At 43.0% G+C, this 27,085-nt stretch overlaps 1 protein-coding gene across 2 annotated transcripts in view; it reads left to right on the forward strand.

The window, feature by feature from the left end:
* The first annotated feature begins 11,092 nt into the window (after positions 1-11,092).
* The window catches only part of ESR2 (estrogen receptor 2), a 70,129-nt gene continuing 54,136 nt past the window's right edge, over positions 11,093-27,085 (forward strand). For both annotated transcript variants that reach the window (XM_010383689.1, XM_010383688.2), the window contains exons 1-3: positions 11,093-11,466; positions 21,178-21,629; positions 24,425-24,597. In XM_010383689.1, coding sequence (XP_010381991.1) covers positions 21,268-21,629; positions 24,425-24,597 — 535 coding nt within the window. In that variant the 5' untranslated portion in view covers positions 11,093-11,466; positions 21,178-21,267. The remainder of the gene's footprint in view (positions 11,467-21,177; positions 21,630-24,424; positions 24,598-27,085) is intronic.

The following is a 27,085-nucleotide window of genomic DNA, read 5'->3' on the forward strand; positions in this document are numbered from 1 at the left end:
CTGAGTAGCTAGGACTACAGGCATGCACCACTGTGCCAGGCTAATTGTATTCTTTGTAGAGATGGAGTTTTACAATGTTGCTCAGCCTGTTTTTGAACTACTGGGCTCACGCGATCTGCAGGCCTCAGCCTTCCAAAGTGCTGGGATTACAGGTGTGAGTCACGCCACTGCGCCTGGCCAAAGGGAATATTTCAGAAGCTTGGTTTTGGCAGAGACGGGTAGTGGTTTTCTGTTGAACAGTTTAGAGGAGACTCTTGCAGATACTTTAAAATATGGGTTTTGCAATCAGACAGATGGACTTAAATCTGACAGTTTTTTTTTTTTTTTTTTTTTGCTATTAATCTTGAACAAGTTGATTAATCTGCTTAGTCTCAATGTTCTCATCTGTACTTTTTAGGAGAATAATCATGCCCCCATTTTCTATGATTATTGTGAAGATTAATGAGGTGTCATTTGTAAAGGACTTGCTAGTGTTCCTACCCCACTGGCAAGTGGATTACACATAAATTATTCTCCCCGGACTAAGAATAAGCCATCTGAATAAAGACCACATAAAGCATTTATAACCTAGACTCACTATTCCTGTTCTTAACCTGAATCCTCTGACCCTAGAGAACACGTCTTTGAAGAAGAGAAATTACAAAAAAGGGCTCATGACTCTACCTTCTCTCTAGTGGAGACCTCCTCGAATCCTCCCCTGCACTGCTGCCAGATGATCCTCTGAAATGAGAATCTACCTGTTAGTCTCCTGCTCAAGCCTTTGAATGGCTTGCTGTTGCTACAGAATCAAGTGAAAGCTCGTTAGCTTGTCATGCAACGTCCTCCTTAACCTGGTCTCTCTTGATCTTTCCTGCTTCCACTCCGTCCCCACAACCAGTTTGGGTAGGGGCCTCTGCCTGGTGCTTTGTAGTGCACTGTGCCTACTTCTAACACAGCCTGATCACACTTCTCTGTATATGTGTATGAATTTCCTTCCGAGAAACTGAAGCAGGACTGGCCTCCTCAATTTCTTCTTAAGTTTTAACATCTGTCTACTTTATGATTAGGAAATACCTTCATGTGGTTCACAATAAAAAAAATATAAAAGGGAGCTGGGGCGCGGTGGTTCACACCTGTAATCCCAGCACTTTGGGAGGCTAAGGCAGACGGATCGCTTGAATCCAAGAGTTCAAGACCAGCCTGGGTAACATGGTGAAATCCTGTCTCTACAAAAAATACAAAAAATTAGCCAGGCATGGTGGTGCATGCCTGTAGTCCTGGCTACCCAGGAGGCCGAGGTGGGAGGATCACCTGAGTCCAGGAGGTTGAGGCTGCAGCATGCTGAGATTGTGCCACTGCAACTCCAGCACAGGGTCAGAGTGAGAGCCTAGCTTGAAAGAAAAAAATTTTAAACACACACACACACTCACACGTAAAAGGAATGCAGTGAAAACTCTCCTACCCCTATTTACTAGAAAACTCTCCTACCTCTATTTCCCTTCCAGGGGGAAACCAACTAATATTAACATTATTTTGTGTGTCTCTCTAAAGATATCTTATGCGAATGTGTGTGTATGTATTCTTTCTTTTGCCTTTCTAAACAAATGATAGTGTATTTTTCATAACGCTCTGCACTCTGATTTTCTTCTCAATGTATCTTGGCAGTCTTTCTCAGTATATAGTGACTATTCTCATTTTTTAATCTTTATACCTCAATATCTGGCACATAGTAAGCAAATTATAAATGCTGAGTGAATGAAATATTAAATGAATAAAAAGGAAATTTTTGTGCTGCTATTGGAAATTAGCTCTCCTCTATACATTTCAACGTGCTACGTATATACAATGATCTAAAAACTTGTCTTACTCTTTCCTATCCACTAGAGGGAGACATCAACCTGTTGTGGAAAAGAACGATCACGTAAAGTCTAGAAATTCTGAACCAACTCTCTAGCAGGTGATCCTTGTTAGAATTTGAGCCCTTAACTCTATCCAGGACTGGAGGCTGGAGGGACCATAAGGGGAGCAGGAGGAGAATGCACATGGATTAAGGAGCGAGAACACAGGTGAACTTCAGCTTTTTTGCTAACACTCAGACACACTACTTACCCTGACTCAGTGATGTGCTAGTAAAACAGTTCTTTAAAAAAAAAAAAAAAAAAAGACCTGGGTTGCTGATTTGTATGTAATCTTTATGAATTTCAGTAGAGAAAAAGACAAAAATTCAAACTGAACCGTGGACTGAAAACAGGAGAACAGCCAAAATGTGTTAACTTCTATCAGTGCCCTGTGTTGCTTGAAAAAAGAAGCCGACCTGGGCACCCGTGAGCTCCTTTCTGGCCAGGAGAAATCTGGAGTGTAGTTTTTCCACCATGGCCAAATTCAGGCAATTCAGGGTTTAATCACTGAACTGCAACTTCCTTGAATATTTAACAGTAGGCTCTCTTGGCTGGGTGAGGTGGCTCATGCTTGTAATCCCAGCAGTTTGGGAGGCCATGGAGGGAGGATTACCTGAGGTCAGGAGTTCGAGACCAGCCTGGCCAACATAGTGAAACCCCATTTCTACTAAAAATACAAAAAAGCTGGGCATGGTGGCAGGTTCCTGTGGTCCCAGCTACTTGGGAGGCTGAGGCAGGAGAGTCACTTGAACCCAGGAGGCAGAGGTTGCAGTGAGCCAAGATCGTGCCACTGCACTCCAGCCTGGGCAACAAGAGTGAAACTCCATCTCAAAAAAACAAAACAAAACAACAACAGTAGGCTCTCTTGAGCCAGCCTGAGCAGGCTCCTGCACGCTGCTGAAACTTGTTGGGTCTTACTTTTCCTATAAAGTGGGATGATAAATCTGCTCATTATATAGATTCTATTACACAGAGGACACATAAGTTCTTTGAATGCTTAAAGCAATGTTTCCTAAACTTCTTTGGTCATGAAATCACCCAGTGGCTTGTGTAAAATGAGCATTCCCAGGACCTGCCCTAGAGCACCCGGGTTAGAACATTTTGGGGGAGTGGGCTGGGAATCTGTATTTTAAATAAGTAACCCAGGTGAGGCCGGGTGTGGTGGCTCACTCCTGTAATCCCAGCACTTTGGGAGGCTGAGGCGGGCAGATCACGAGGTCAGGAGATTGAGACCATCCTGGCTAACATGGTGAAACCCCATCTCTACTAAAAATACAAAAAATTAACTGGGTGTGGTGGCAGGCACCTGTAGTCCCAGCTATTCGGGAGGCCGAGGCAGGAGAATGGTGTGAACCCTGGAGGCGGAGCTGGCAGTGAGCCAAGATCTCGCCACTGACACTCCAGCTCTGGGCGACAGAGCGAGACTCTGTCTCAAAAAAAAAAAAAAGGACCCAGGTGACTCTTATGACCTAGTGAAATGGGAGAAACACTGCTGTAACTTTACTCTTATAATTGGGTCAGGTGTCGGGGGTCTTTCTCTAACTTCACAATTGGGCCTGCTTGAAGAGATATATGCAGAGTTCTACAACACACTCCAGGCAAGCATTTAACCCCTTCACTATCTCCTCTACCCTCAGAGCTCAAACTTCCCAAAGAGGAAAACCTGCTCATTGCCATCTCTTAGGCCAAACCTTCTGTACACCTAGGAAATCCTTCAATCCAAGGATCTCTCGGTTGTTTTCAAGCTACTACTTATTGAGAATTTACAAAGCATCAGGCACGTTACAACAATTTGTCATTTCTGTGAAGTAGCTTCTTGTGCTGTTCCCATTTTACAGAGAAAAATCAAAGAAGTCGGGTAAACGTCCAAGGGCACACAACTAGCAAGTGTTTGGGCTGAAAACCCACCCCAGGTCCAAGCCTTGGAACTCCAAGCCTGGGTTCCATCCCTGCACTGGGCAATTCTGATCTGTGTGCGCTAGTTTCCTTGTGTTCTCTGTTCTCTCCGTAGGAATCCTGGGCTCTCTTTCCCCAACCACAAGGTTAGGTTGAAAAACAGAGCAGATGGAGGTCGTTTGTAGCCTACAGCTGCCCTGAATGAAGCTTCTAGAGTGCTAAAGTGGAAGAATGAGGGACTCCAAGGGAAGGATTTAAGGATGGGCCCATGCACCTGTGGAATTCAGATGATACGGCAGAGGAGATCAACACCCTCCAATTAGCCCTGGTAAGGAGCTTTGGGAGTTACTGTAACTGTCTCAGAGGAACCCAAACATGCAGGAACGTGACTTCTCACCTTCTGAAAGTCCACAAAATTCCTGATTGCCACCATTAATTTATCACTTATCATTTGTAACAGGCATTGCAGGTCATCTTATGCGTTTGTCTTCTCCCTTCAGCTAGTGTATAAAGTCTTAGGGAGACCAGCACTTCAGAGAGAATGGGCTTTGGCGTGAAACAGATCTGGTTTGAACCCTCTGCTACTTAATAGCTGTTGGGCAAGTTCCTTAAACTCTGAGTCTTATTCTTCTCATCTGTAAAATGGAAATATAAGTAGTACCTACCTCATTGGATTATTTTGAGGATAAAATGAAATAGTACAGGCAAAGGATTTACAAGCAACTGCTGAATGAACGGTAGTTATAGCCTCCTCCTCATCTGTGAGCAAACACCCTCATATTTCCTGTGTCTCAGGTAGACACTTAAGGTATTGCAAGCATTAAGGAATGCATGAGGGCAAGAGGCAGTCTCAAAGAAGAGTGTTTTATGAAAGAATAAATGTAATGCTGAGTGTTGGAAAAAAAATTTTTTTAAAGACGAGGTCTCTGTCACCCAGGCTGAAGTGCAGTGGTGTGATCTTAGCTCACTGAAGCCTCAACCTCCCGGGATCAGGTGATCTTCCAGCCTCAGCCTCCCGAGTAGCTGGGACTACAGGTGCCACCACACCTGGTTAATTTTTGTATTTTTTGTAGAGATGGGTTTTCGCCATGTTGTCCAGGCTGGTCTTGAACTCCTCGGGTCAAGTGATCCTCTCATCTTGGCCTCCCAAAGTGCTGGGATTGCAGGCACGAGCCACCACACCCAGCCTGTCAGAAAAATTTTAAGGTGAAAATAACTAAAGTTGTCAAGAACTTTCTCCCTTCAGTGGTATTTTAGACTGAGATGAGGGAGGGTAGAGGTAGGATGGGAGGGAAGGGATGGGGTCCGGTTGAAAGGCCTATGAAATACTAGCAGTTTTGTAATATGGTGGACGTTGACAGCCTCAGTGCTAGGAACACAGAAACTGAACCTTTTGCAGGGAGGCAGGTGTACATTTATATACAAGTCAGATGACCTGTGTTTCTCTGAGGGCAAATCTGGAAAACTCAAGTTTCCTGGTCAGTAAATTGGTGATAAAATCAATCTCATAGGGTTGGTGTGAACATGCAGCATGATGTGGCCATGCAAGTGCTTTGTTAACTAGAAGCCAATATGCTAGGACAGTAGGTCTCCTAGCAAGCTGTGGCTGGTGGCTTGGTAGACTATGTGGAGCAGGCTGAGGAAGCACTTGAATTGAATATGAGCAGAACCATTAAGCTAGTTAGCTAAACTGCCTGGACAGTAGAAAAATAATATGTGAGGACATAAAAGGAAGAGAAACAATGTGAGGGGAGAGGAGAATGCAGAGATCCTGGTCCAAGGAACAGCATTGGAGATCCTTAAGTAGCTGCATGAACTACTTGGAGAAGTTCGTTTTCTGGTTATAATTCCCAGCAAAGGAGAGGACTGAATAAGAGAAAAGAAAACGATTCCTTTCTCTGGTTAGGTTCATCAGATCAAACAGTGACATATGTGAAAGAAGCACTTTCTATGCACAAAAAATCAGGTCTGTATTTTTATAAAAGCTACTTCTGGGTCGGGTGCGGTGGCTCACGCCTGTAATCCCAGCACTTTGGGAGGCTGAGGAGGGCGGATCACGAGGTCAGGAGATGGAGACCATCCTGGCTAACAAGGTGAAACCCTGTCTCTACAAAAAAAATACAAAAAAATTAGCCGGGCGTGGTGGCGGGCGCCTGTAGTCCCAGCTACTCCGGAGGCTGAGGTGTGAGAATGGCGTGAACCTGGGAGGCAGAGCTTGCAGTGAGCCGAGACTGCACTCCAGCCTGGGCAACAAAGCGAGACTCCGTCTGGGGAAAAAAAAAAAAAAAAAAAAAAGCCGTTTCTGCAATGTGCGTCACTGGAGAGTTAGTTGCTATGGGTCTAAAGGACAATATGAGGCATTCATAGTAACTTTCCATGATATGAACAAAGAAATTGAAAATGTTAGATACATTTACAAGAAGATGTAGAAAAAACTCTAGTCAAAATTTTTGAAACATTTTTTGAAATATTAAACTCTATGGAATCAGTCTTATCTATGGTCTTAAGCCATGTATGTCTATACCTTATTTCTTTTTTGATCTCATTTCAGGGAATATTACACTGGCTGACCTGTTATTAATATCTTCTTCTGAGCCAGAAAAGGTAAGGAAGTTGCATTTTCAGAATTGTATTTGAGTCATTTGTGAAATTGCATGTAACAATTTGCCGCCATTTCTAACAGTCCTATAACTTTTTTTTTTTCTCATTGGGATGTTCACATTCATGTCAATGACCTCTATGGGCTAATTTCTTTTCTAGCTCAAGAGAATTGCTTCAGAGTTGGAAGTAAGGAAAAAAATGTGTATTCTTCATGTTTGATTTCAAATGCATAGAAAATTAGAAACTTAAGTTATGCAAGAGATTTGTGTGGAATTTAAGTACCTTCAAGAGCCTGTGGACAGGACAAAAAGTTATTTTTTACCTGTTTGTTTACAAATAGCAAAGATCAAGACTGAGACAAATAAGGGTGATTTAGAAAGAGTTGGCTGCAGGTGCTGGTTGCTCAGGTGGTTCATTTAAACTGCAGGTCAGAGTAACCTTGTCTCTTCGTCCTGGTGCCCAGGTATCAGGTTAGGTCTATCTTGCTGCTTATGTCCTTGTTACCCTCTGAGGTCCCCAGTCCAACACAGATCAATAAAGAATAAGTTACATAAATATGCTCATAGGTGGTCATTCCTAGACAAGAAATTGACAACATTTCATTCAACAATATTTGGGCTCCACAGGACAGACATGCCTCCATTTATGCAACAAATAAGAAAAGCATCTCAGTAACAGCGGAGAAAACATGGGATGTGCAGGTAGGTAGGTAAAGTTGGGTTGGAACTTTCACCCTACCAAATGCACATGGGTGACTTATAAAAGAAATGTTAGCTCTCTGAGCCTCAGTTTTCCCATCCGTAAAATAGACAGTCCAGGGAATTTACGAGGATTAAATGAAATAAAAGTGAATCAACCTATTCAAGCCTGCCTACTGTGGTGTCCAGGCTAGAAAGATGCTCAATAAATATTAGGTTTGTTTTTATTTCTACAAAAGATGTGATCCTAAAGAGCTCTATCCAAATTCAAGTTTCAAATATCAAATCACATTTTGTGAACTTTGATTTATGTTCAGTTGAGATGATCTCTGACATATTAATTAGTAATCCCATCTTTTTCATTCATCACCACCAAAAGTGTTATTGCAGGTTCAATTAATCTTTCCCCTTTCCTTTATTAATTCCATAAGTGTAGGGTTTTATCTCTCAGATTCTCTTAAAACAGACCAATTTGTACCCGCATAATATAAATAAGCTTGTTCCTATAATACTCTGGAGCAGATAAGAGTATCCCAGAACCCAAATCCTCCTACTTGACCTCAAGCTCAGAGAATAAAGCAAAAATTCAAAGGCACCCTTTGGCATGACACCCTTCTAGACATTTGTAGGGTTCCTCTTTCCCTCCATTTTTTGTGTTAGCTTTTGCTTTCTTGCCTTTGACAGGGCTTTGTTTTGCCTCTTGGTAGTTTCTTTCCTATGGAAAATTCTCCCTACTGTTTCCCTCTGATCTTTCCAAGTCAAAGCCTTCAGCAAACATTTGTTGAATGTCTGGATTGTGCTAGGTGGGTGTTATGGACCATGGAGAATGCTAGAGATATAAGACATGCACTGTTCAATTGCAGCGCAGGTTGTGTTGACAGGTAAGATGAGGGCTGTGGGGGAGGCAATGTGCACGTTCCACTGGGCTAATGTGCTCTTTACCTTATTCAGTCTCTTTGCTTTGGGATGTGTAAGACTTCACTAGATAGAGAAGGGGCGGGGTGAGAAGATGAGGAAGGTGCACCTTTATGGAGAAGCTTTCCTTCCTCTTCACAGCAAACCATACCTGTACTACATTGACTTCCTTTGCTTTCCCAGGTGACATCTAGCTCATCTTGCAAGCTCCTCTTGTTAATCATAAATGCTAGCAAATTAATATTACCCATCATATATAACATGACTTAATTTTAACAATTCAATGCTTTATCCCCAAAATATGACTTAATGGTGAAGATTTCAGTCCCCAGTGTAATCTATTTTGGAGACAGGCAGTCCTTTCAATGTCATATGTGGGTGCTTCCTTAGGCAGGTCAGGGGTGAGGTGGAAATGAGGCTGGGACCCTGCTCATTTATATAGCAGGCATCGTCCTCAATACCAGGCTTCAGAGTGCTTTTTGGTCTAGCCATTGATATAAACTGCCTCAAGAATAATCCCTTCGTCATTGTGGTCACAATTCAGGTAGAATTGGAATAATCAACCTCTCCCTCTGCATTAAACCAGGCAAAGTTTCCATCCCTGGGTACAATTGTCTTTCTTGATGGACAGGGTGAGTCAGAAGGAAACGTACTCACTCCCATTCATTTTCTGCTTATTATTTCCTGCAGTGAGGTTTCCTTGTATAATAAACAGCATCTGTGGGTGTTTGAGCTGCTCTAAAAAGAGAACATGCTGTTCCTGTGTGTAGAATGCTTTCTGAAGGAAGCATCACAGTGAACACAGAGCAGAAGCTTGGCTCACAGGTGGCAGGAGTTTGTCTGCAGTGTTCCGCGTAGAGCAGAGTCAAGCCATCTTCATTTCTGATTGATTGCAGGCATGGTGTGGAGGTAAATGGATCCTTGGCCTCTCTCCCGGATTCAAGTCCTTCTTAGCCACTGATAGGTCATGTGACCATAGGGCGGTTGTTTAACCTTCCTGAACATTCATTTTCTCAAGTATAAAATGGGGATAATAGAATTTGCCTTATAGGCTTGCATATAAAATAAGAATTATTGACAGAAAGGGGGGCATAAATGTCCAATAAGTGGTGGCTGTCTATGAAGCCACTGTTGTTACTGGGTTCCTTTCTCACATGTGGCTTCAGGTAGCTGATAGAAGCTCTGTAAGCCTCAATTTCCTCACCTGAAAAGTGGAGTCAATATCTCACTGAGCTGGTGTGAGGATTAAATGAGATGCTGTGCAGGTGTTTAGCACAGCATCAGGTATGATGTTAATATTGATAGATGCATTTTCTTCACCCTCACCCATCTTTTTCTGCCTGTTGGCTTATGGTTGAAATTCCTTCATGACGGTTTCCATTTCCAGAGATATCTTGTTAACACGTATATACTACCAAATGAAACTGATTTTTTTTTTTTGAGGCATAGTCTCTGTCACCCAGGCTGGAATGCAGTGGCGCGATCTTGGCTCACTGCAACCTCCACCTCCCAGGTTCAAGCGATTCTCCTGCATCAGCCTTCTGAGTAGCTGGGATTACGGGTGCATGCCACCACGTCCAGCTAATTTTTGTATTTTTAGTAGAGATGAGGTTTCACCATGTTGGTCAGGCTGGTCTCAAACTCCTGACCTCGTGATCCACCTGCCTCAGCCTCCCAAAGTGGCTGGTCTCAAACTCCTGACCTCGTGATCCACCTGCCTCAGCCTCCCAAAGTGCTGAGATTACAGGTGTGAGCCACCATGCCTGGCCATGAAGCTGATTTTTTTAAACCATCATTTAACATTTTCTCCATAAGGTGGCAAGGAGGAGGAGTATATGGGAACTGGGTACCTTGAGAGACCCCAGGACAGGGGACAGGGAGGCTGAGATTGGCATGTTGTCCGCTGCATTTATTTGCCAGCGACACACTCTTCCTGTCCAAACTAACTTCTCTGCCTCAAGGACCGGGAGACTCTGCCTTTCAACCTGAGAGAAACCAGGTCAGCTTTAATGAAAATTGGAGTTGGTGTGGGGCAGTGGAGACTTTTCACAGCTATTGTTTAGCTGATGAAGCAGGTGCTTCTCCATCTTTGGAGCCTGTCTTCATTACCTGTGGACCTCATCCTTATCAACCCAGAGCACACTTGTGTCTATTTTGGCTAGACACCAAACAGTTGAGGCTGGTACTGTAAAAGGTTCCCTCCAAATGCCCCCTTGGTCTTCCTCTGTTAGAGATCTGGATCACAAGCCTCAAAAACCATGTCCCTTATGCCACCTGAGTAGATGGTTTGATGATTAATTAGGCACAGATGTGACACTGGGTTCTCGCAATGGCCTGTGGGTCACACGTTACTTTCCTTTTCATCAGCAGCAGCTGCCTTAAAGCCAGTTAAGATTGTGGTCGCAGTCTCACACCCTGGGGCTCCTCCTGGGTTGGGTGAGGGGAATACCCCGTTAAGCTGGGTGAACTGGGGCTGCCACCAGGAGGCGCGAGGGGCCTTCGCCCAAGGAGAGGGGTGGGCAGGTACCTCCAGCCTAGAAGGGCGCAGCGGCCAGAGGCACAGGTCTCCCCAGTGCCACTTCCACCAAGTGAGTTCGAGGAAGTACCTGGGATCTTTGATCCAACGCGAAAGGCCTTCCTAGAGAGCTCTTGAGAGCTGAGAACCCACGCCCTCCACCTCTAGTCCACGGCTTTGCCACTCCAGGACCCGAAGTTAACGTTTGCTGCTGGGGATTTGACAAACCCAAAGCCTCTCTGGTTTCACCACTGGCTCCTTAGAATCAGACTTCTGTACTGAATGACACTTATGTGAGTCAGGGGCTGGGGGACGTGATCCTCGAAGTGTGGTCCCCAGACTGGCTGTATCAGTGTCGGCATCCCGCAGGACCTGGTTGGAAATGCATGTTCTCAGGCCCTACTACAGACCTCTTAAATCTGAGACTGGGGCTGCGGGGAGCGCCATCTGTGCGCCACTATCCTTGGGGGTGGGCCAGGAGGCGGCTCGAGGGTGCTCCCACTTTGGGGTCACGCGCGGCGCCGGGCGCTCCTGAGACCGCCGGGCTCGGTGGTCACGTGGGCTCAGGCACTACTCCCCTCTACCCTCCTCTCGGTCCTTAAAAGGAAGAAGGGGCTTATCGTTTAGTCGCTTGTGATCTTTTCAGTTTCTCCAGCTGCTGGCTTTTTGGACACCCACTCCCCCGCCCGGAGGCAGTTGCAAGCGCAGTGGCTGCGAGAAATAACTGCCTCTTGAAACTTGCAGGGCGGAGAGCAGGCGGCGAGCGCTGGGCCGGGGAGGACCACTCGAGCTGCGACGGGCCCCGGGGCTGCGGGGCAGGGCTGGCGCCCGGAGCCTGGGCTGCAGGAGCTGCGCTAGCTTTCCTCAACAGGTGGCCGCGGGGCGCGCGCCAGGAGCCCCCTAATGCTGGAAAAGCACGTGTCCGCATTTTAGAGAAGGCAAGGCCCGTTTGTTTATCTGCAAGGTAAGCACCCCTTCTCTCGAGATGTCATTTAATTGTCTCATTTTGTTTGAAATCCTGCGGTGAGAAACCAGTCATGTTGAGAACAATAAAAGACCAAAAAACGGTCACCAAAACCAACTGTCTTGAAAGCTACTGGAAAGATGGAAAATGTATGCTTTGATTAAATGTCTTCATTCAAGATACCGGCAAGTTAACTTATTTAGTTTGTGCTGTGAGCTCTGGGTTGCTTATGCTAATATGAATGTCTGAAAAACTTTTTTTTCCTATGGTTTTCCTCGATGGATTTCCCCACTGTGGGTGAAATGACAGTGGAGTTGAACACACTTTCTGATTGAAGTTTGAGGGCCTGGGAAGATGTACACATCTCAGGCAGATGATAGGGGTTTTAAAATGTATTAATTGGCATTCCTTAGCCATATCAGCAAGCTGCGTTCCTCCTTTCCTGGGCAGACCAAGCTAAGCTCTATCTGGTCTCCTTTATTTGCTGAAGAGGAGTCCAACAACTGCCTTCTAACACCCTGCGTGTTATTCTTCTGGGAAGGATAATATTAAGTCAAGTGAATGTCATATTTGTGAAAAAAAACTTTGAGTGGACTTCTATTTAGGAAAATATGGTTGATTTAATTTCACTTGCAGGATTGTGTTTGGGTGTGGTAGGCAACATTTTGAAGGAAAGAGTTTGCCTTATTTTGTTTTATTTCTAGTATTTACATGAGCATTCCATTAGAAAGTTTTACTTTTGCTCTAAGTTTCATGACTCAGTGTCTAGTGAGGGGAAAGATGTTTGTCATTTAAAAAGTGAATATGTGAAAGGAAAGACTTTTCTGAGAGCGTTGTAAAAAGCAAATGTAATGTGACTATGAAAAGAACGTGAAACATCTTTGACTCCTATTTTTTCTGAAGAAAATGTATTTTGACATGAGTTCTAGAAGGAAACTAAGTTATCTGTTTATCAATAGGCATTAGAGTATACACCTTAGGATTGCATTTTACGTTCAAGCAATTTTTTAGATGAATTTCTGAAACGTTCTCATTTTAAAAGCCATCAGACACTTGTTAACACTGAAGTCTTGCTCAAGACATAGAAGTCTCTGAAATCAATTAACATGTTTAGGACACATTTTGTAGTGTTCTGAGGGATGTGAATAAATCTAATCACAGTTTGCATTTCTCAGAATGTATTTATAATTCAGAAAAGGTAAAATTTAGTAGCAAATTCAACTCATAACCATATAATTAACATTTAATAGATATTGAGATGTTCACTTTTAAGAATAAGACAATGAGATTTTCTTTAAGTGTGTATTGAACACATAATGATTCAAAATTCATCTTGTGATAAGTTTAGGTGATGTTTTGAGTCATTTTATAGAATATAAATGTGGATAAAATATAAAATACTGAAGGCTGAACTTTAAGTGTTTAATGGTAAGTTTTTGATAATACATCTAGAACCCTTGAGAATTGTATGCTTGAACGTTAGATGTCATAATTCAGTGTCTAGCACATTGTTTTATGTGTAATAGCACTTAAAAAAAATTAGGCTACTACAGTATAATTTACATACAGTAAAATTTAGCCTCTGTAAGTGTACCTCTATGAATTCTGACAGATGCACAGTCATGTAACCAGCACCACAGACAAGACACAAGACAGTTCCATCACCCCAAAAGTCCCCTTTGTACCTCCACCTACCCCACTGCCCCTGAAAATGACTGATCAAAACTACATAATAAATATGTAGTTTTGCTCTTTAGTATGTTTTTACTTAGACATATTTTCCTTCACTTTTTTTTTGAAAGAAAAACCTGTTTTTCCCTTTTTATAGGATGAGTCAGTTTGTGGTATTTTGAATTCTAGTACCTTGGGATAAATCAAGGCAAAGACAATGCTACTTGCAAATGGGAAACTAGAGACTTGGACTAAGTGTTAAATTCATATAGGGCTGATAGATTTAGTTCTTAGCAGATTTAGATTCTATTGTGATTTAAGCCTTTGGTTATGGCATATATCATTAGTTATCCTGAATTGAAATACAAGGCCATTAAAAGTTATTTATATCATATTAGTAGAATGCATCATTCTGGTATAATCTTTGAATTTTAAAACTTCTATATTAAAAAAAAAACTACTTTCATTATACCTGAGATTAAGAAAGCTACCTGAAATTGCATATTATCAAATAGTGAGAAGCAAAAGAGGGTTTGAAAATGATAAATTGAAGACATTTAAAATGCAGAGTGATTACAATTGCTGAAGGTAAAATATTTATCTTCATAGGGGCTTAGGTCTGTACCCAACTTATTTGTAGATGTCAGGATTTTTAAATTTCTCTGCTCATGTCTTAAAGTCTAGATTTTCCTGGCAGGTAGAGATGCAAAATCTTTTGTAAACTAATAGCTTTCACTGTTTAATGCAGTATTCAATTCAGTATGCAGTTAGGAGCCTGTTATTGGTAGGTACTGCTAATATACATATATAAAGTTGATGTCTTTTTCCTTTTTCCTTTGTTCTATGAAAAACAGCCTGTACTTTAAATATGTAACTTACCTTGCATACCCAGTTACAGTGGTAGTAACTAGGATATGCAGAGTGGCAAGTTTATGAGGAACCAGCAAACTGGATAGTTGGCCTTCCTAGCTGGAATTATGACAGGTCTTGAAAATGAAGGGCATTTAGTGGAGAATCTTTGTGTGGGTGTACTTGAGAGAGGACAGGAGAGTTAGGGTGACCTGGAAAGATAGATTGCTGGACTTGTATGTTTCCTCAAAGCTAGACTGCAGCATTTTGTTAGTAAATTGTTGTGTGTTCTACTGTCAAACCCAGGCCTGGAAGGGGGGTTGAGAGCATTCAACCTAACTTCTGGATTGGCTGTGTCATCTTGAATCTCTTCACTCAGAATTCTCTCTAACCCTGTCCCAAATGAATATTTGAATTTGGTCCAGTTCCTACAGAGCATGGTCTGTGGCTGTTGTTGGTATTAGGCAAGAGCAGAGACTTGCTGTTGAGAGAGAAGACACTCAAGAAGACTGATGAACTCTCTCCCACCCCTGCCTTCGAGGCTTGGTCCTCTTGCCCTATTCAAGCCTTCAAAACTCTATTTTCTATTCAACTAAATAAGCGCCAATTGGTTACTAGGAGAATTAGCTTTTCCTCATTTTGGAAGGAAGCAGGGTTTCCTGATGTACATGTTCTTAAGAATTACATGCAAATCAGTTGTTAATGATGAATTCTATGGTGATTTTGGAGTGTTTTATCTTCCTAATATTAAATTAATTGAGGGCCTTAGTATTTTGTTTTGAAAGAATATATTTAAGAAGGCTGGGTGTGGTGGCTCACACCTGTAATCTCAGCACTTTGGGAGGCCTAGGTGGCCAGGAGTTCGAGATCAGCCTGGCCAAATAATGAAACCCTGTCTATTAAGAATACAAAAAATTAGCTGGCCATGGTGGCTCATGCCAAAATCCCAGCTACTCAGGAGGCTGAGGCATGCGAATTGCTTGAACCTGGGAGGCAGAGGTTACAGTGAGCCGAGATCATGCCACTGCATTCCAGCCTGGGCAACAAAGCAAGACTCTATCTCTAAATAAATAATAAATAAATAAATAAATAAATAAATAGAATACATTTAAAGATAATCATTGGCCAGGTGTGGTGGCTCATGCCTGTGATCTCAGCACTTTGGGAGGCCGAGGTGGGAGGATTGCTTGAGGCCAGGAGTTCGAGACCAATCTGGGCAACACAGTGAGACACTATCTGTACAAAATTTTAAAAATTAACTGGGCATGATGGTGCATGCCTTTAGTCCCAGCTACCTGGGGGGTTGAGTTTGGAGGATCCCTTGAGCCCAGGAGGTCAAGGCTGCAGTGGGCCATGATCTTACCACTACACTTCAGCCTGGGTTACAGAGCAAGACCATATTTCAAAAAAAAAGAAAGCGAATAATTGTCAAACAGCTGCTTAGGCACATCAAGGATGCTTGCTGCTTAAGAAATCTTTTAAAATCTTTTCCATGAAATTCCTTCTAGTTGCTGCTTTGTGAGTGTGAATTTTTTACTTCTGCAGGGCACACAAATGTGGGGCATTTGAACTGAATGCTTGGGAAAGTGTGATGGGCAGGTGGAAGAAGAATAGGGATGAGCTGTCTAAGTCCTCCTAGTCTGCAAGCTTGAGAATATGGCATCAGGAATATGTGGCATTTTGTCCGCACACACAGTGTTGGCAGGCTACCAGCAGCCCAGCTATCTGGACTAGGGGTGATGGATTTCTGTAGAACAGAAGTCAAAAAGTAAAATTAGGAGGCAAAAATCTTCAGGGTGGCCATAAAGACATTGCAACTTGTCTGGAAATTCCAACCAACACTGTATGTGTATCCAATGACATACCAATAGACTGGCTTCATCTTCTTGGATGTGTAATAATACCTTACAGAATCATTTCTTTTCTTTTTCTTTTTTTTTTTTCTTGAGACGGAATCTCGCTCTGTCCCCCTGGCTGGAGTGCAGTGGCGCGATTTCGGCTCACTGCAAGCTCCGCCTCCCGGGTTCCTGCCGTTCTCCTGCCTCAGCCTCCCAAGTAGCTGGGACTACAGGCGCCCGCCACCGCGCCCGGCTAATTTTTTGTATTTTTAGTAGAGATGGGGTTTCACCGTGGTCTCAATCTCCTGACCTTGTGATCCGCCCGCCTCGGCCTCCCAAAGTGCTGGGATTACAGGCGTGAGCCACCGCGCCGGGCTGATTTTTCTTTTTCTTTTTCTTTTTTTTTTTTTTTGAGATGGAGTTTTGCTCTTGTTGTCCAGGCTGGAGTGTAATGGCACGATCTCGGCTCACTGCAACCTCTGCCTCCTGGGTTCAAGTGATTGTCCTGCCTCAGCCTCCCGAGTAGCTGGGATTACAGGCATGTACCACCATGCTAATTTTGTATTTTTAGTAGAGACAAGGTTTTGCTGTGTTAGCCAGGATGCTCTCGACCTCCTGACCTTGTGATCTGCCCACCTTGGCCTTCCAAAGTGCTGGGATTACAGGTGTGAGCCACCGCGCCCGGCCTCAGAATCCTTTCACAGACATCATTTCATTTCATCCTTAGAGCACTGTGAAAAGATACAGCACCAAATAGGTACCTGTTTCTACTGAAGAAGATGTGGCAGCTCAGGGAATTTGTGGATTTGTCTAAGATTGCCTGGCTTTCAGGCAGAGCTGGGGCTAGAATGACTGTTCTGCTCTGTCCATTGATAGAATATACATAAGAACAGGCTTGATGGTGGCTGACCTTTTTTTTTTTTTTTTTTTTTTGAGACAGTTTTGCCCGTCACCCAGGTTGGAGTGCAGTGGTGCGATCTCAGCTCACTGCAACCTTCACCTCCCAGGTTCAAGTGATTCTCCTGCCTCAGCCTCCTGAGTAGCTGGGTTTATAGGCATGTGCTGCCACACCTGGCTAGTTTTGTATTTTTAGTAGAGACTGTTCTCCATGTTGTTCAGGCTGGTCTTGAACTCCTGACCTCAGGTGATCCGCCCACCTCGGCCTCCCAAAGTGCTGGAATTACAGGCATGAGCCACCCATGCCTGGGTGACTGATTTCTCTCTTTTTTTTTTTTTTTTTAACGGAATCTCTCCCTGTCGCCCAGGCTGGAGTGCAGTGGCATGATCTCGGCTCACTGCAACTTCCGCCTCCCAGATTCAAGCAATTCTCCTGCCCCAGCCTCCCAAGTAGCTGGGATTACAGGTATACGCCACCATACTCAGCTAATTTTTGTATTTTCAGTAGAGATGGGGTTTCACCATGTTGGTTAGGCTGATCTCGAACTCCTGACCTCGTGATCTGCCCGCCTTGGCCTCCCAAAGTGCTGGGATTACAGGCGTGAGCCACCACGCCCAGCCCTAATTTCTTATTAACTAGATTTATAGTTGCTTTGATAAAAATCAGTCTAGTCTTTTTGGAGTGTCTTTCTGCCATTTCTAGGGCCAACCTTTTCCTTCTCCATGAATCACTGTCAATATTGGGAATTTTAAATACCTTTTTTTTTAATTCAAAAGCCATAGTATGTTCCCCAGCCAGTATGTTAGAACACCATGCATGATCCCATGTGTACAAAAAGCTTTCTGGCTGAATTCGGATGTAACCTGAGATGGCCAAACACAGGGGTATGTGCTGGGGGAGTGAGAGAAATCTCTGGACAGAACACAGGGCTGTTCCCCACCCAGGATATGGACCAACTATTTTAGTTATGGTGACTAATTAAAGAAAAATTACGGCCGGGCGCGGTGGCTCAAGCCTGTAATCCCAGCACTTTGGGAGGCCGAGACGGGCGGATCACGAGGTCAGGAGATCGAGACCATCCTGGCTAACACGGTGAAACCCCGTCTCTACTAAAAATACAAAAAAAACTAGCCGGGCGAGGTGGCGGACGCCTGTAGTCCCAGCTACTCGGGAGGCTGAGGCAGGAGAATGGCGTAAACCCGGGAGGCGGAGCTTGCAGTGAGCTGAGATCTGGCCACTGCACTCCAGTCCGGGCGACAGAGCGAGACTCCGCCTCAAAAAAAAAAAAAAAAAAAAAAAAAAAAAAAAAGAAAAATTACATGCAAATAAATGAATAATTCTTAGAATCAGGATGTCTGGGTACTGGTTCTTTGGTTGGCCAGGTGAAATTCCATGCCAGGCCCAACAATTAAACTCTTTAGAGACGTTTTTTTCCTGTTGTACCAGAACATTGTACTGAGGCCGTGTTTGAACATTCAAACGATATGTTGGGAAAACGCTGCCCTGCAATGTTAAATTAAATCTTTTGGGGAGTCTTTCCTTTGACCAGTTTATATCTCTGTTTTAGAGGAGGGCTTCTCAACCAGAATGGGTTTGTTGATTTATTTTGATAGACCTCTGGTAGAGAAGACCCCCCCCTTTTTTTTTTTTTTTTTTTTTTTACTACCTGTTGTCCTGTCTCAGAGAACTATTACAATGGTGTAAGTTCATCATTCCTTCCCCTTATTATGGCTCTGCTTAGGAAGAAAAAATCTTTGCATTGGCTGCCAAGTTCCTATCTATTCAAGATGCCACTGACAAAGAGTGAATCTGTGAATCACGTGAATCTGGTATATCTGAAATATATCCAAACAAAAAGCACCTAGCCTTTTAATGACTCTCCAGAAGTCAGTTCTCTGACTGTAATTATCATCCTTCTGGGGGTATGTGGAAATTCTACACAAGTTGATTGGTGATATGTTGAGATGTGAGATCTGTATTTTCTAAGCAAAGTTGCCATGTACCTGATTGATTGGCTAGGTGCATCCTGGCATTTGTCGTTTGGTGGTGTGGTCTGATAGTTGATTTCACCACTGCTGGGTACCTAGAGTCATCACATCCATAGAGACAGAATGTAGGCTGGTGGTTGCCCGGGGCTGGGGGAAGGGAGGAGTGGGGAATTTGTTTAACAGATAGAGGGTTTTAGTTTTGCAAGATGAAATAAGTTCTAGAGATTGGTTGCACAACAATGTGAATATACTTAACACTACTGAACTTTATACTTAGAAATGGCTAGGATGGTAAATTTTATGTTACCTGTATTTTAACACACACACACACAAAAACTTTGGGCCAGGCACAGTGACTCACACCTGTAATTCCAGTACTTTGGGAGGCTGAGGCGGGCAAATCATAAGGTCAGGAGTTTGAGACCAGCCTGGCCAACATGGTGAAATGCCGTCTCTACTAAAAATACAAAAAATTAGCCGGGTGTGGTGATGGGCGCCTGTAATCCCAGCTACTTGGGAGGCTGAGATAGGAGAATCGCTTGAACCCGGGAGGTGGAAGTTGTAGTGAGCCAAGATAGCGCCACTGCATTCTAGCCTGGGTGACAGTGTGAGACTCCATCTCAAAAAAAAAAAAAAAAAAAAAAAGAAGAAGAAGTAATGAGAGCTTACTTCAAGATGGCAGCAAAAGAAAGACAGTGGAAAAAAGGCATTGGGAGAAAAAACCAACGTGCCTTGGTGATTAAAGTTAACTGAGTCAAGGGAAGATGTCAAAGGTAACTATAATGGGCTTTTTCTATTAACACAAATAGGGAATGAGTGGTTTTGGGAAAGAAAGTGATGAATTATACCTCAGATATTGTATTGTCTATTACTGTGGCTGGGCATGGTGGCTCACACCTGTAATCCCAGCACTTTGGGAGGCCAAAACAGGCAGATCACTTGAGGTGAGAAGTTCGAAACCAGCCTGGCCAACATGGTAAAACCCTGTCTCTACTAAAAACACAAAAATTAGTGCAGTGGCATGTGCCTGTAATCCCAGCTACTCAGGAGGCTGAGGCATGATAATTGCTTGAACCTGGGAGGCAGAGGTTGCAGTGAGCTGATATGGCCACTGCATTCCAGCCAAGAGCAAAACTCCGTCTCAAAAAAAAAAAAAAAAAAAAAAAGATTTGCCTGTAATGAGCCAGTACCCCCAGCTTTGTGCTCACTTTACATACAAAAATTATGTTGTTTACTGTAGAGCAAAAATTGAAGGGCACATTCAAAACTGAGAGGTAGGCCAGGCATGGTGGCTTATGCCTGTAATCCCAGCACTTTGGGAGACCGAGGCAGGTGGATCACTTGAGATCAGGAGTTCGAGACCAGCCTGGCCAACATGATGAAACCCCATCTCTACTAAAAAATACAACAAATTAGCCAGTCATGGTGGTGCACACCTGTAGTACAGCTACTTGGGAGGCTGAGGCAGGAGAATCGCTTGAACCTGGGAGGCAGGAGGTTGCAGTGAGCCGAGATCACGCCACTGCACTCCAGCCTGGGTGACAGAGTGAGATCCTGTCTCAAAAACAAAAAAAAAGACAAAAGCAAAACCTAGAGGCAACAGATTGATAAGTGACACAGTTACACTGGTCAGTCTCTTCCGCTAATACCCATTGTCTTTCATTATTGAAGATTCATAATGTGTTCTTTCTTTCCTTCCTTCCTTCCTTCCTTCCTTCCTTCCTTCCTTCCTTCCTTCCTTCCTTCCTTCCTTCCTTTCTTTCTTTCTTTTCTTTCTTTTATTTCTTTCGAGATATGGTCTTACTCTATCACCCAGGCTGGAATGCAGTGCCATGATGTCTCCTCACTACAACCTCTGCCTTCTGGGTTTAAGCAATCCTCCCGCCTCAGCCTCTTGAGTAGCTGGGACAACAGGCACATGCCACCATGCCCGGTTAATTTTTTGTAGAGATGAGGTTTCGCCATGTTGCCCAGGCTGGTCTCGAACTCCTGACCTCAAGTGATCCGCCCACCTCAGGCTCCCAAAGTGTTGGGATTACAGGCGTAAGCCACTCACTTGGCCTCCGTGTATTTTAATATTGGTTGAGACTAGCCTTACTCATTGATCTTCTCTTTTAGGGTTTACTTGGTTATTCTTGCTTATTTTTCCATAACAACTTTCATTTTTATTTAATCCTGTGTTATCTAGTTTTAAAGACTATTTTATAATAAATTTTCATGATTAAACTCTTGTGCTTAAACTGTTGATTAAACAAACAAGCAATGAAGAGATGAATGAAGCAGAAAATGTGAGTTTCATGCCTCACATTCCCACTCCTCTGAGGTTAATATTTTCATATATATATTTTCAGGATGTATTTGTAATCTCATACAAATGTGTGTATTTTTTTAATGAAAATATTTAAATTTTCATAGTTACACCTGTAGCTCTAACTAACTTGGCAATATCCTCTGTGTTTCTTTACAGCCATTATACTTGCCCACAAATCTTTGAGAACAGTATAATGACCTTCGTGCCTCTTCTTGCAAGGTGTTTTCTCGGCTGTTATCTCAAGACATGGATATAAAAAATTCACCATCTAGCCTTAATTCTCCTTCCTCCTACAACTGCAGTCAATCCATCTTACCCCTGGAGCACGGCTCTATATACATACCTTCCTCCTATGTAGAGAGCCACCATGAATATCCAGCCATGACATTCTATAGCCCTGCTGTGATGAATTACAGCATTCCCAGCAATGTCACTAACTTGGAAGGTGGGCCTGGTCGGCAGACCGCAAGCCCAAATGTGTTGTGGCCAACACCTGGGCACCTTTCTCCTTTAGCAGTCCATCGCCAGTTATCACATCTGTATGCAGAACCTCAAAAGAGTCCCTGGTGTGAAGCAAGATCACTAGAACACACCTTACCTGTAAACAGGTAAGTCCAGTCTTCATTCTGAATTATAGTTCCTGGCCATTTCTCAAATCACTTTATGGTTTAGTGAGAAGGAAATAATATGTTAGACAAGGTCTTTATTTTATTTTATTTTATTTTTTTTGAGACCGAGTCTCGCTCTGTCGCCCAGGCTGGAGTGCAGTGGCATTATCTTGGCTCACTGCAAGCTCCACCTCCCGATTTCACGCCATTCTCCTGCCTCAGCCTCCCAAGTAGCTGGGACTACAGGCGCCCGCCACCACGCCTGGCTAATTGTTTGCATTTTTAGTAGAGAGGGGGTTTTACCGTGTTAGCCAGGATGGTCTCGATCTCCTGACCTCGTGATCCGCCCGCCTTGGCCTCCCAAAGTGCTGGGATTACAGGCGTGAACCACTGCGCCTGGCCTAATTTCTTTATTTTATTAATTACATAGTTTACTTAGAGCACTCAAAACACAGGATGCCCTGTTCTATTCTGATACTTTAGTTCTCATTAAAAAGTGGTATGTGTACGTCGGTGTTGTGGGGAGAATTTGCTATCATGACTATTGTGTTTATATAGTAAAGACTGAACTTAAGTCACTCTTTTTCTTTTTTTGAGACAGGGTCTCTCTCTGTCACTCAGACTGGAGTACAATGACGCGATCTCAGCTCACTGCAACCTCCACCTCCTGGGTTCAAGCGATTCTCATGCCTTAGCCTCCTGAGTAGCTGGGATTACAGGCACATGCCACTATGCTTAGCTCTTTTTTTTTTTTTTTTATTTTTTTTATTTTTAGTAGAGACAGGGTTTCACCATGTTGGCCAGGCTGGTCTTGAACTCCTGACCTCAAATGATTCACCTGCCTTGGCCTCCCAAAGTGCTGGGATTATAGACGTGATGAACAACTGCGCCTGGTCTGAACTTAAGTCACTGTTAACGGAGTTATTTGGATTTGAAAAATGAATTTTTACTTTACTTTCAGTTTTAGAGTCGTCTTATAGTGAAATCACAATTTAATGTTAATGACAAATTGTTTCCAGGATAAAAGTAACTGTGGCAGTATTACAACTTAAATGAAATTCTAGACATGCAAAGCCTGAAAAGACAGATGATTGGTATAAACTTTTTAACCATGAACTAAAATAATAACATTATATAAAGATTGGTGGAAACTATTGAAGTATAGGCTTCAGTTAACATTCCCTGAAGTTATAAAGGATATGTGTACTCTTTAAATGCAAGGTAATGTTATGGGTTATTTCCATCTAATTATTAATATTTCTAATGATAATAGGTATGAAGGGAAGGGATGGTATAGTGAGAAAGGAGAGGGGGAGATAAACATCTAAAACAAAGTACTAAGGGCATATTGGATATTGAAATTTGTTACTTTCAAATATTATTATAAAACTTTGAGACAGTAACATTGCACTATAATTCTTTTTTTTCTTCTTTTAAAAACATTTTACTCATTGGTAAAATAAAGAAGAGAATATAAACATTGTGGATAACTTTTTTAAAGTAATGGTTTTTTTTTTCTTCCTTCTTTAAAGGAAGACATATTTTGTTTCTGAGCATGAATTATAATCAAAGTTCTGCTAATTTTGGAGCAAATTAATCCATGATATAATTATCTTCATTTATAAATCAATAATACCTTCACCATTCCCTTTCTAAAAGAACCATGCCCTGGCAACATCAGGAACTAGCCAGATGTGTTTTGGGGCCTGCCTGGGGCTCCCTTGCTAGACTCTCTGTTCCTTGATGAACCTCAAGCCTCTGCTTCCTTCCAAGCCTTTCCAGGCCAGGCACTTGCTTGTTCTCTCTCTTCTCTTCTCTCTTCTTTTTTGTCTCTCCCTTTCTTTTCTCTTCCCCCTTTTCCTTGTCTCCCATTCATCTCAAGGTAACTTAAAGTCCATTTGTTACTCCTCTTAAAATTATTTTTATTTTATTTTTTTGAGACAGAGTCTCACTGTGTTGCCCAGGCTGGAGTACAGTGGTACAATCTTGGCTCACTGCAACCTCTGCCTCCCAGGTTCAAGCGGTCTTCTGCTTCAGCCTCCAAAGTAGCTGGGATTACAGGTGTGTGCCATCATGCCTGGCTAATTTTTGTATTTTTAGTAGATACAGGGTTTTACCTTGTTGGCCAAGCTGGTCTCGAACTCCTGGCCTCAGGTGATATGCCCACCTTGGCCCCCACAATGTGCTAGGATTACAGGCATGAACCATTGCTCCCGACCTGAAAGTTATTTTAAATCTAGACCTTTATCTGAAATTGCAGAGAGTGAGATGTTTGTTCTCCATTTAAATGGGAACCTAAAATGTCTGAAGGGCTGCTTAGCAATGCTGTTGGGAATGACTGATGTTTGAAAGTGGTTGTGTGCCTTCAGGCCCATCCATGCAGTGTTTGTGAACTCTAGTAACTACAGAAGACCAATGCATATCCTGCCTGTGGTTCAGACCTGTGGGTAAGATTTGATCTAGCCACTCCTTTCATTACACTTAGAGATGGACCCCCCACCCCATGGCTATGACTGGTCTTCTGCAGTGACAAATGCTCATCAGCATCACGTGGATGGGCATAAACTCACCTACCCACTTTCAAACATTAGTCATTCCCCACAGCGTGGCTCTTTGTAGATATGATATCAGTATCAAAAGCTTTGCTCTATCAGATTTCTGGGAATATATTTACCATGAACCCTGGAGGAAAAAGAGATTAAATTAGGCAATGTTCATGCTATTTTTTTTTTCCCTAGAAAGCCCTTTTTTCCCCTTTTATGCTCTGTTCAATGGATATTTTCTTTGCTCCCTAGAGAGACATTGAAAAGGAAGGTTAGTGGGAACCGTTGCACCAGCCCTGTTACTAGTCCAAGTTCAAAGAGGGACGCTCACTTCTGCGCTGTCTGCAGTGATTACGCATCGGGATATCACTATGGAGTCTGGTCGTGTGAAGGATGTAAGGCCTTTTTTAAAAGAAGCATTCAAGGTACAAGAGAATTGTTAACTGCTTTAGTTTCCTACTTTTGCTTTCAAACAATTTTGCAGAGATGACTTGGCAGAAATGTCACCACTGGCCTGTTTGGCACACAAAGTATTTGATGAGCAGTTCAGAAGATCATGTGTGTTTGGGAGTGGGTTGGGTGGTGGGGTGGAATTGCAGATTTCTACCCCAGAACTCCAAGATTACACAGCCAACTCGAATGGGTCTTACTCCTCTTTCACTCACATGGGTGTTGGATAGAAGGCGTCGAGTTACAACCTTGTAAAGGTGTCTCTTGGAAAAAATGTGCTCACAGGGAGTTGCAAAGATTGTTTCTTTCTTTTACTTAAATTTAATATATAGCATGCTTAACAGTCATGATGGTGGGCTGGCTCCTGAGGAAGAGAGGATAAACACATTTTATGGAAATGGTCAGAAATCAGGAATTCAGCCGCAGTGGACTTGGAGAATTGATCTAGACAAATTTCTTCCCCTAGGCTAGGAGGGTCTCAGTTCACGATCGCCTTGTTTTCTGTGCTGGGTTTAGATTATTTCCCTAAATTTCTCTAAATTCCTTCTGGACTGTTTTTTTTTTTTTTTTGAGACGGAGTCTTGCTCTGCCGCCCAGGCTGGAGTGCAGTGGCCGGATCTCAGCTCACTGGCTCACTGCAAGCTCCGCCTCCCGGGTTCACGCCATTCTCCTGCCTCAGCCTCCCGAGTAGCTGGGACTACAGGCGCCCACCACATCGCCCGGCTAGTTTTTTGTATTTTTAGTAGAGACGGGGTTTCGCCATGTTAGCCAGGATGGTCTCTATCTCCTGACCTCGTGATCCGCCCGTCTCGGCCTCCCAAAGTGCTGGGATTACAGGCTTGAGCCACCGTGCCCGGCCTGGACTGTTTTTTGTTTGTTTGTTTGTTTGTTTTAATCAACTTGTTAATGAAAAGAATCAAACTCTGTAAAATATTTGAAGAGATTTATTCTGAGCCAAATATGAGTGATAAGTGGCCCGTGACACAGCCCTCAGGAGATCTGAGAACATGTGCCCAAGGTGGTCAGGCCACAATTTGGTCTTATACATTTTAGAGAGACATAAGGCGTTAATCAATGCATGTAAGATGTACATTGATTCAGCCTGAAAAGGCAGGACAATGGAAATCAGGGGCTTCCAAGTCACAGGCGATTCAAAGATTTTTCTTGGTTGGCAGTTGGTTGAAAGAGTTATTATCAATAGGAAGCAATGACTGGGTTACAATAAGGGATTGTGGAGACCAAGGTTTTATCATGCAGATGAAGCTTCCAGGTAGCAGACTTCAGAGAGAATAGATTGTAAATGTTTCTTAGGGGACTTAAAGGGTCTGTTCTATCAGTGATTCCAAAAGGGAGGAGAGTATAATGAACCATGTCTGGCTCCCTCTTCCCATCATGGCCTAAACTTATTTTTTGGGTTAACTTTGTAATGCCCTTGGCCAAGAGGAGGGACCCATTCGGATGGTTGAGGAGCCTTAGGATTTTATTTTTTGGTTTACAAACTTCAAGTTGCGCACCCCTGATTTCAAGGCCGGTCAGCCCATCTCCCTGCGTGTCCTTGCTACGCTCTCTCTCCCTTGCCAGCCCTGATTTGTTGAAGTCACTTTCTTGCTTACTCTTTTTTTCTCTTTTTGCCTGTCCCTCAATCACCCCCTCCCAGGCAACACCCTACGTTTCCATCTGAAAGCTCCCTTCCTTTTTCTATCAAAGCCCCAGCTCTTTGTTCTTTGCCAGTTAAGAAAAGCAACGTTGAGGGAATTCGTAGTGTGCAAATGGCAAATAGCAATTTACTAAATTAACTCACCCACTGATAACTCTAGATTAAGAGGATGTTTTACCTCAATCAGAGAAATACTGATAGAATCCAGGATATGGTGAGGAGTGAAATGTTGGTGAAGAGTCACCTTCCTACCTGTCCCCTGAAATTCACCCTGTATGAATGGCAGCCTCTTTGTCCCGGATTTTATACTTATTAGCTCTGTGACTTTACCTCCCAGCCTATTTCCTTCTCTGTGAAATGGAGATACTCATAGGGATTTTCTAAAGATGAAATGAGGTTGATTGATATGAAAACATATTCAGTGCTCAAATATTTTATTTGTGACAACTATAACAGTCGATTATAAGGCCAGGTCCAGTTCCCCGCTATATGATAAGAACAATCTGGATTTTCTGAAATTCTGAACTTGATATGATGACTATTTTCTATCTTGCTGAGGTTCTAGGATTTTACCCCTTAAGAACGTTTGGACCTATTACTACTAACCGTATCTTTTAAAAAGAGATCCTTCTTCTTCTTCTTTTTTTTTTTTTTTTTTTGCCATTGGGGAAACATCTGTCTGCTTGAAACATCTTTGACCCCTGAGACTACAGCTAATAACAGTTGAAAGTAAATTTCCTTGCTTCTCTGTGTTGTTTCTTCCTTCCTGCTGCATCAGACAGGAATGTCAAATTCTAAATGTGCAA

Source organism: Rhinopithecus roxellana, chromosome 5 (assembly GCF_007565055.1).
Source record: "Rhinopithecus roxellana isolate Shanxi Qingling chromosome 5, ASM756505v1, whole genome shotgun sequence".
In the NCBI taxonomy this organism is placed as follows: domain Eukaryota; kingdom Metazoa; phylum Chordata; class Mammalia; order Primates; family Cercopithecidae; genus Rhinopithecus; species Rhinopithecus roxellana.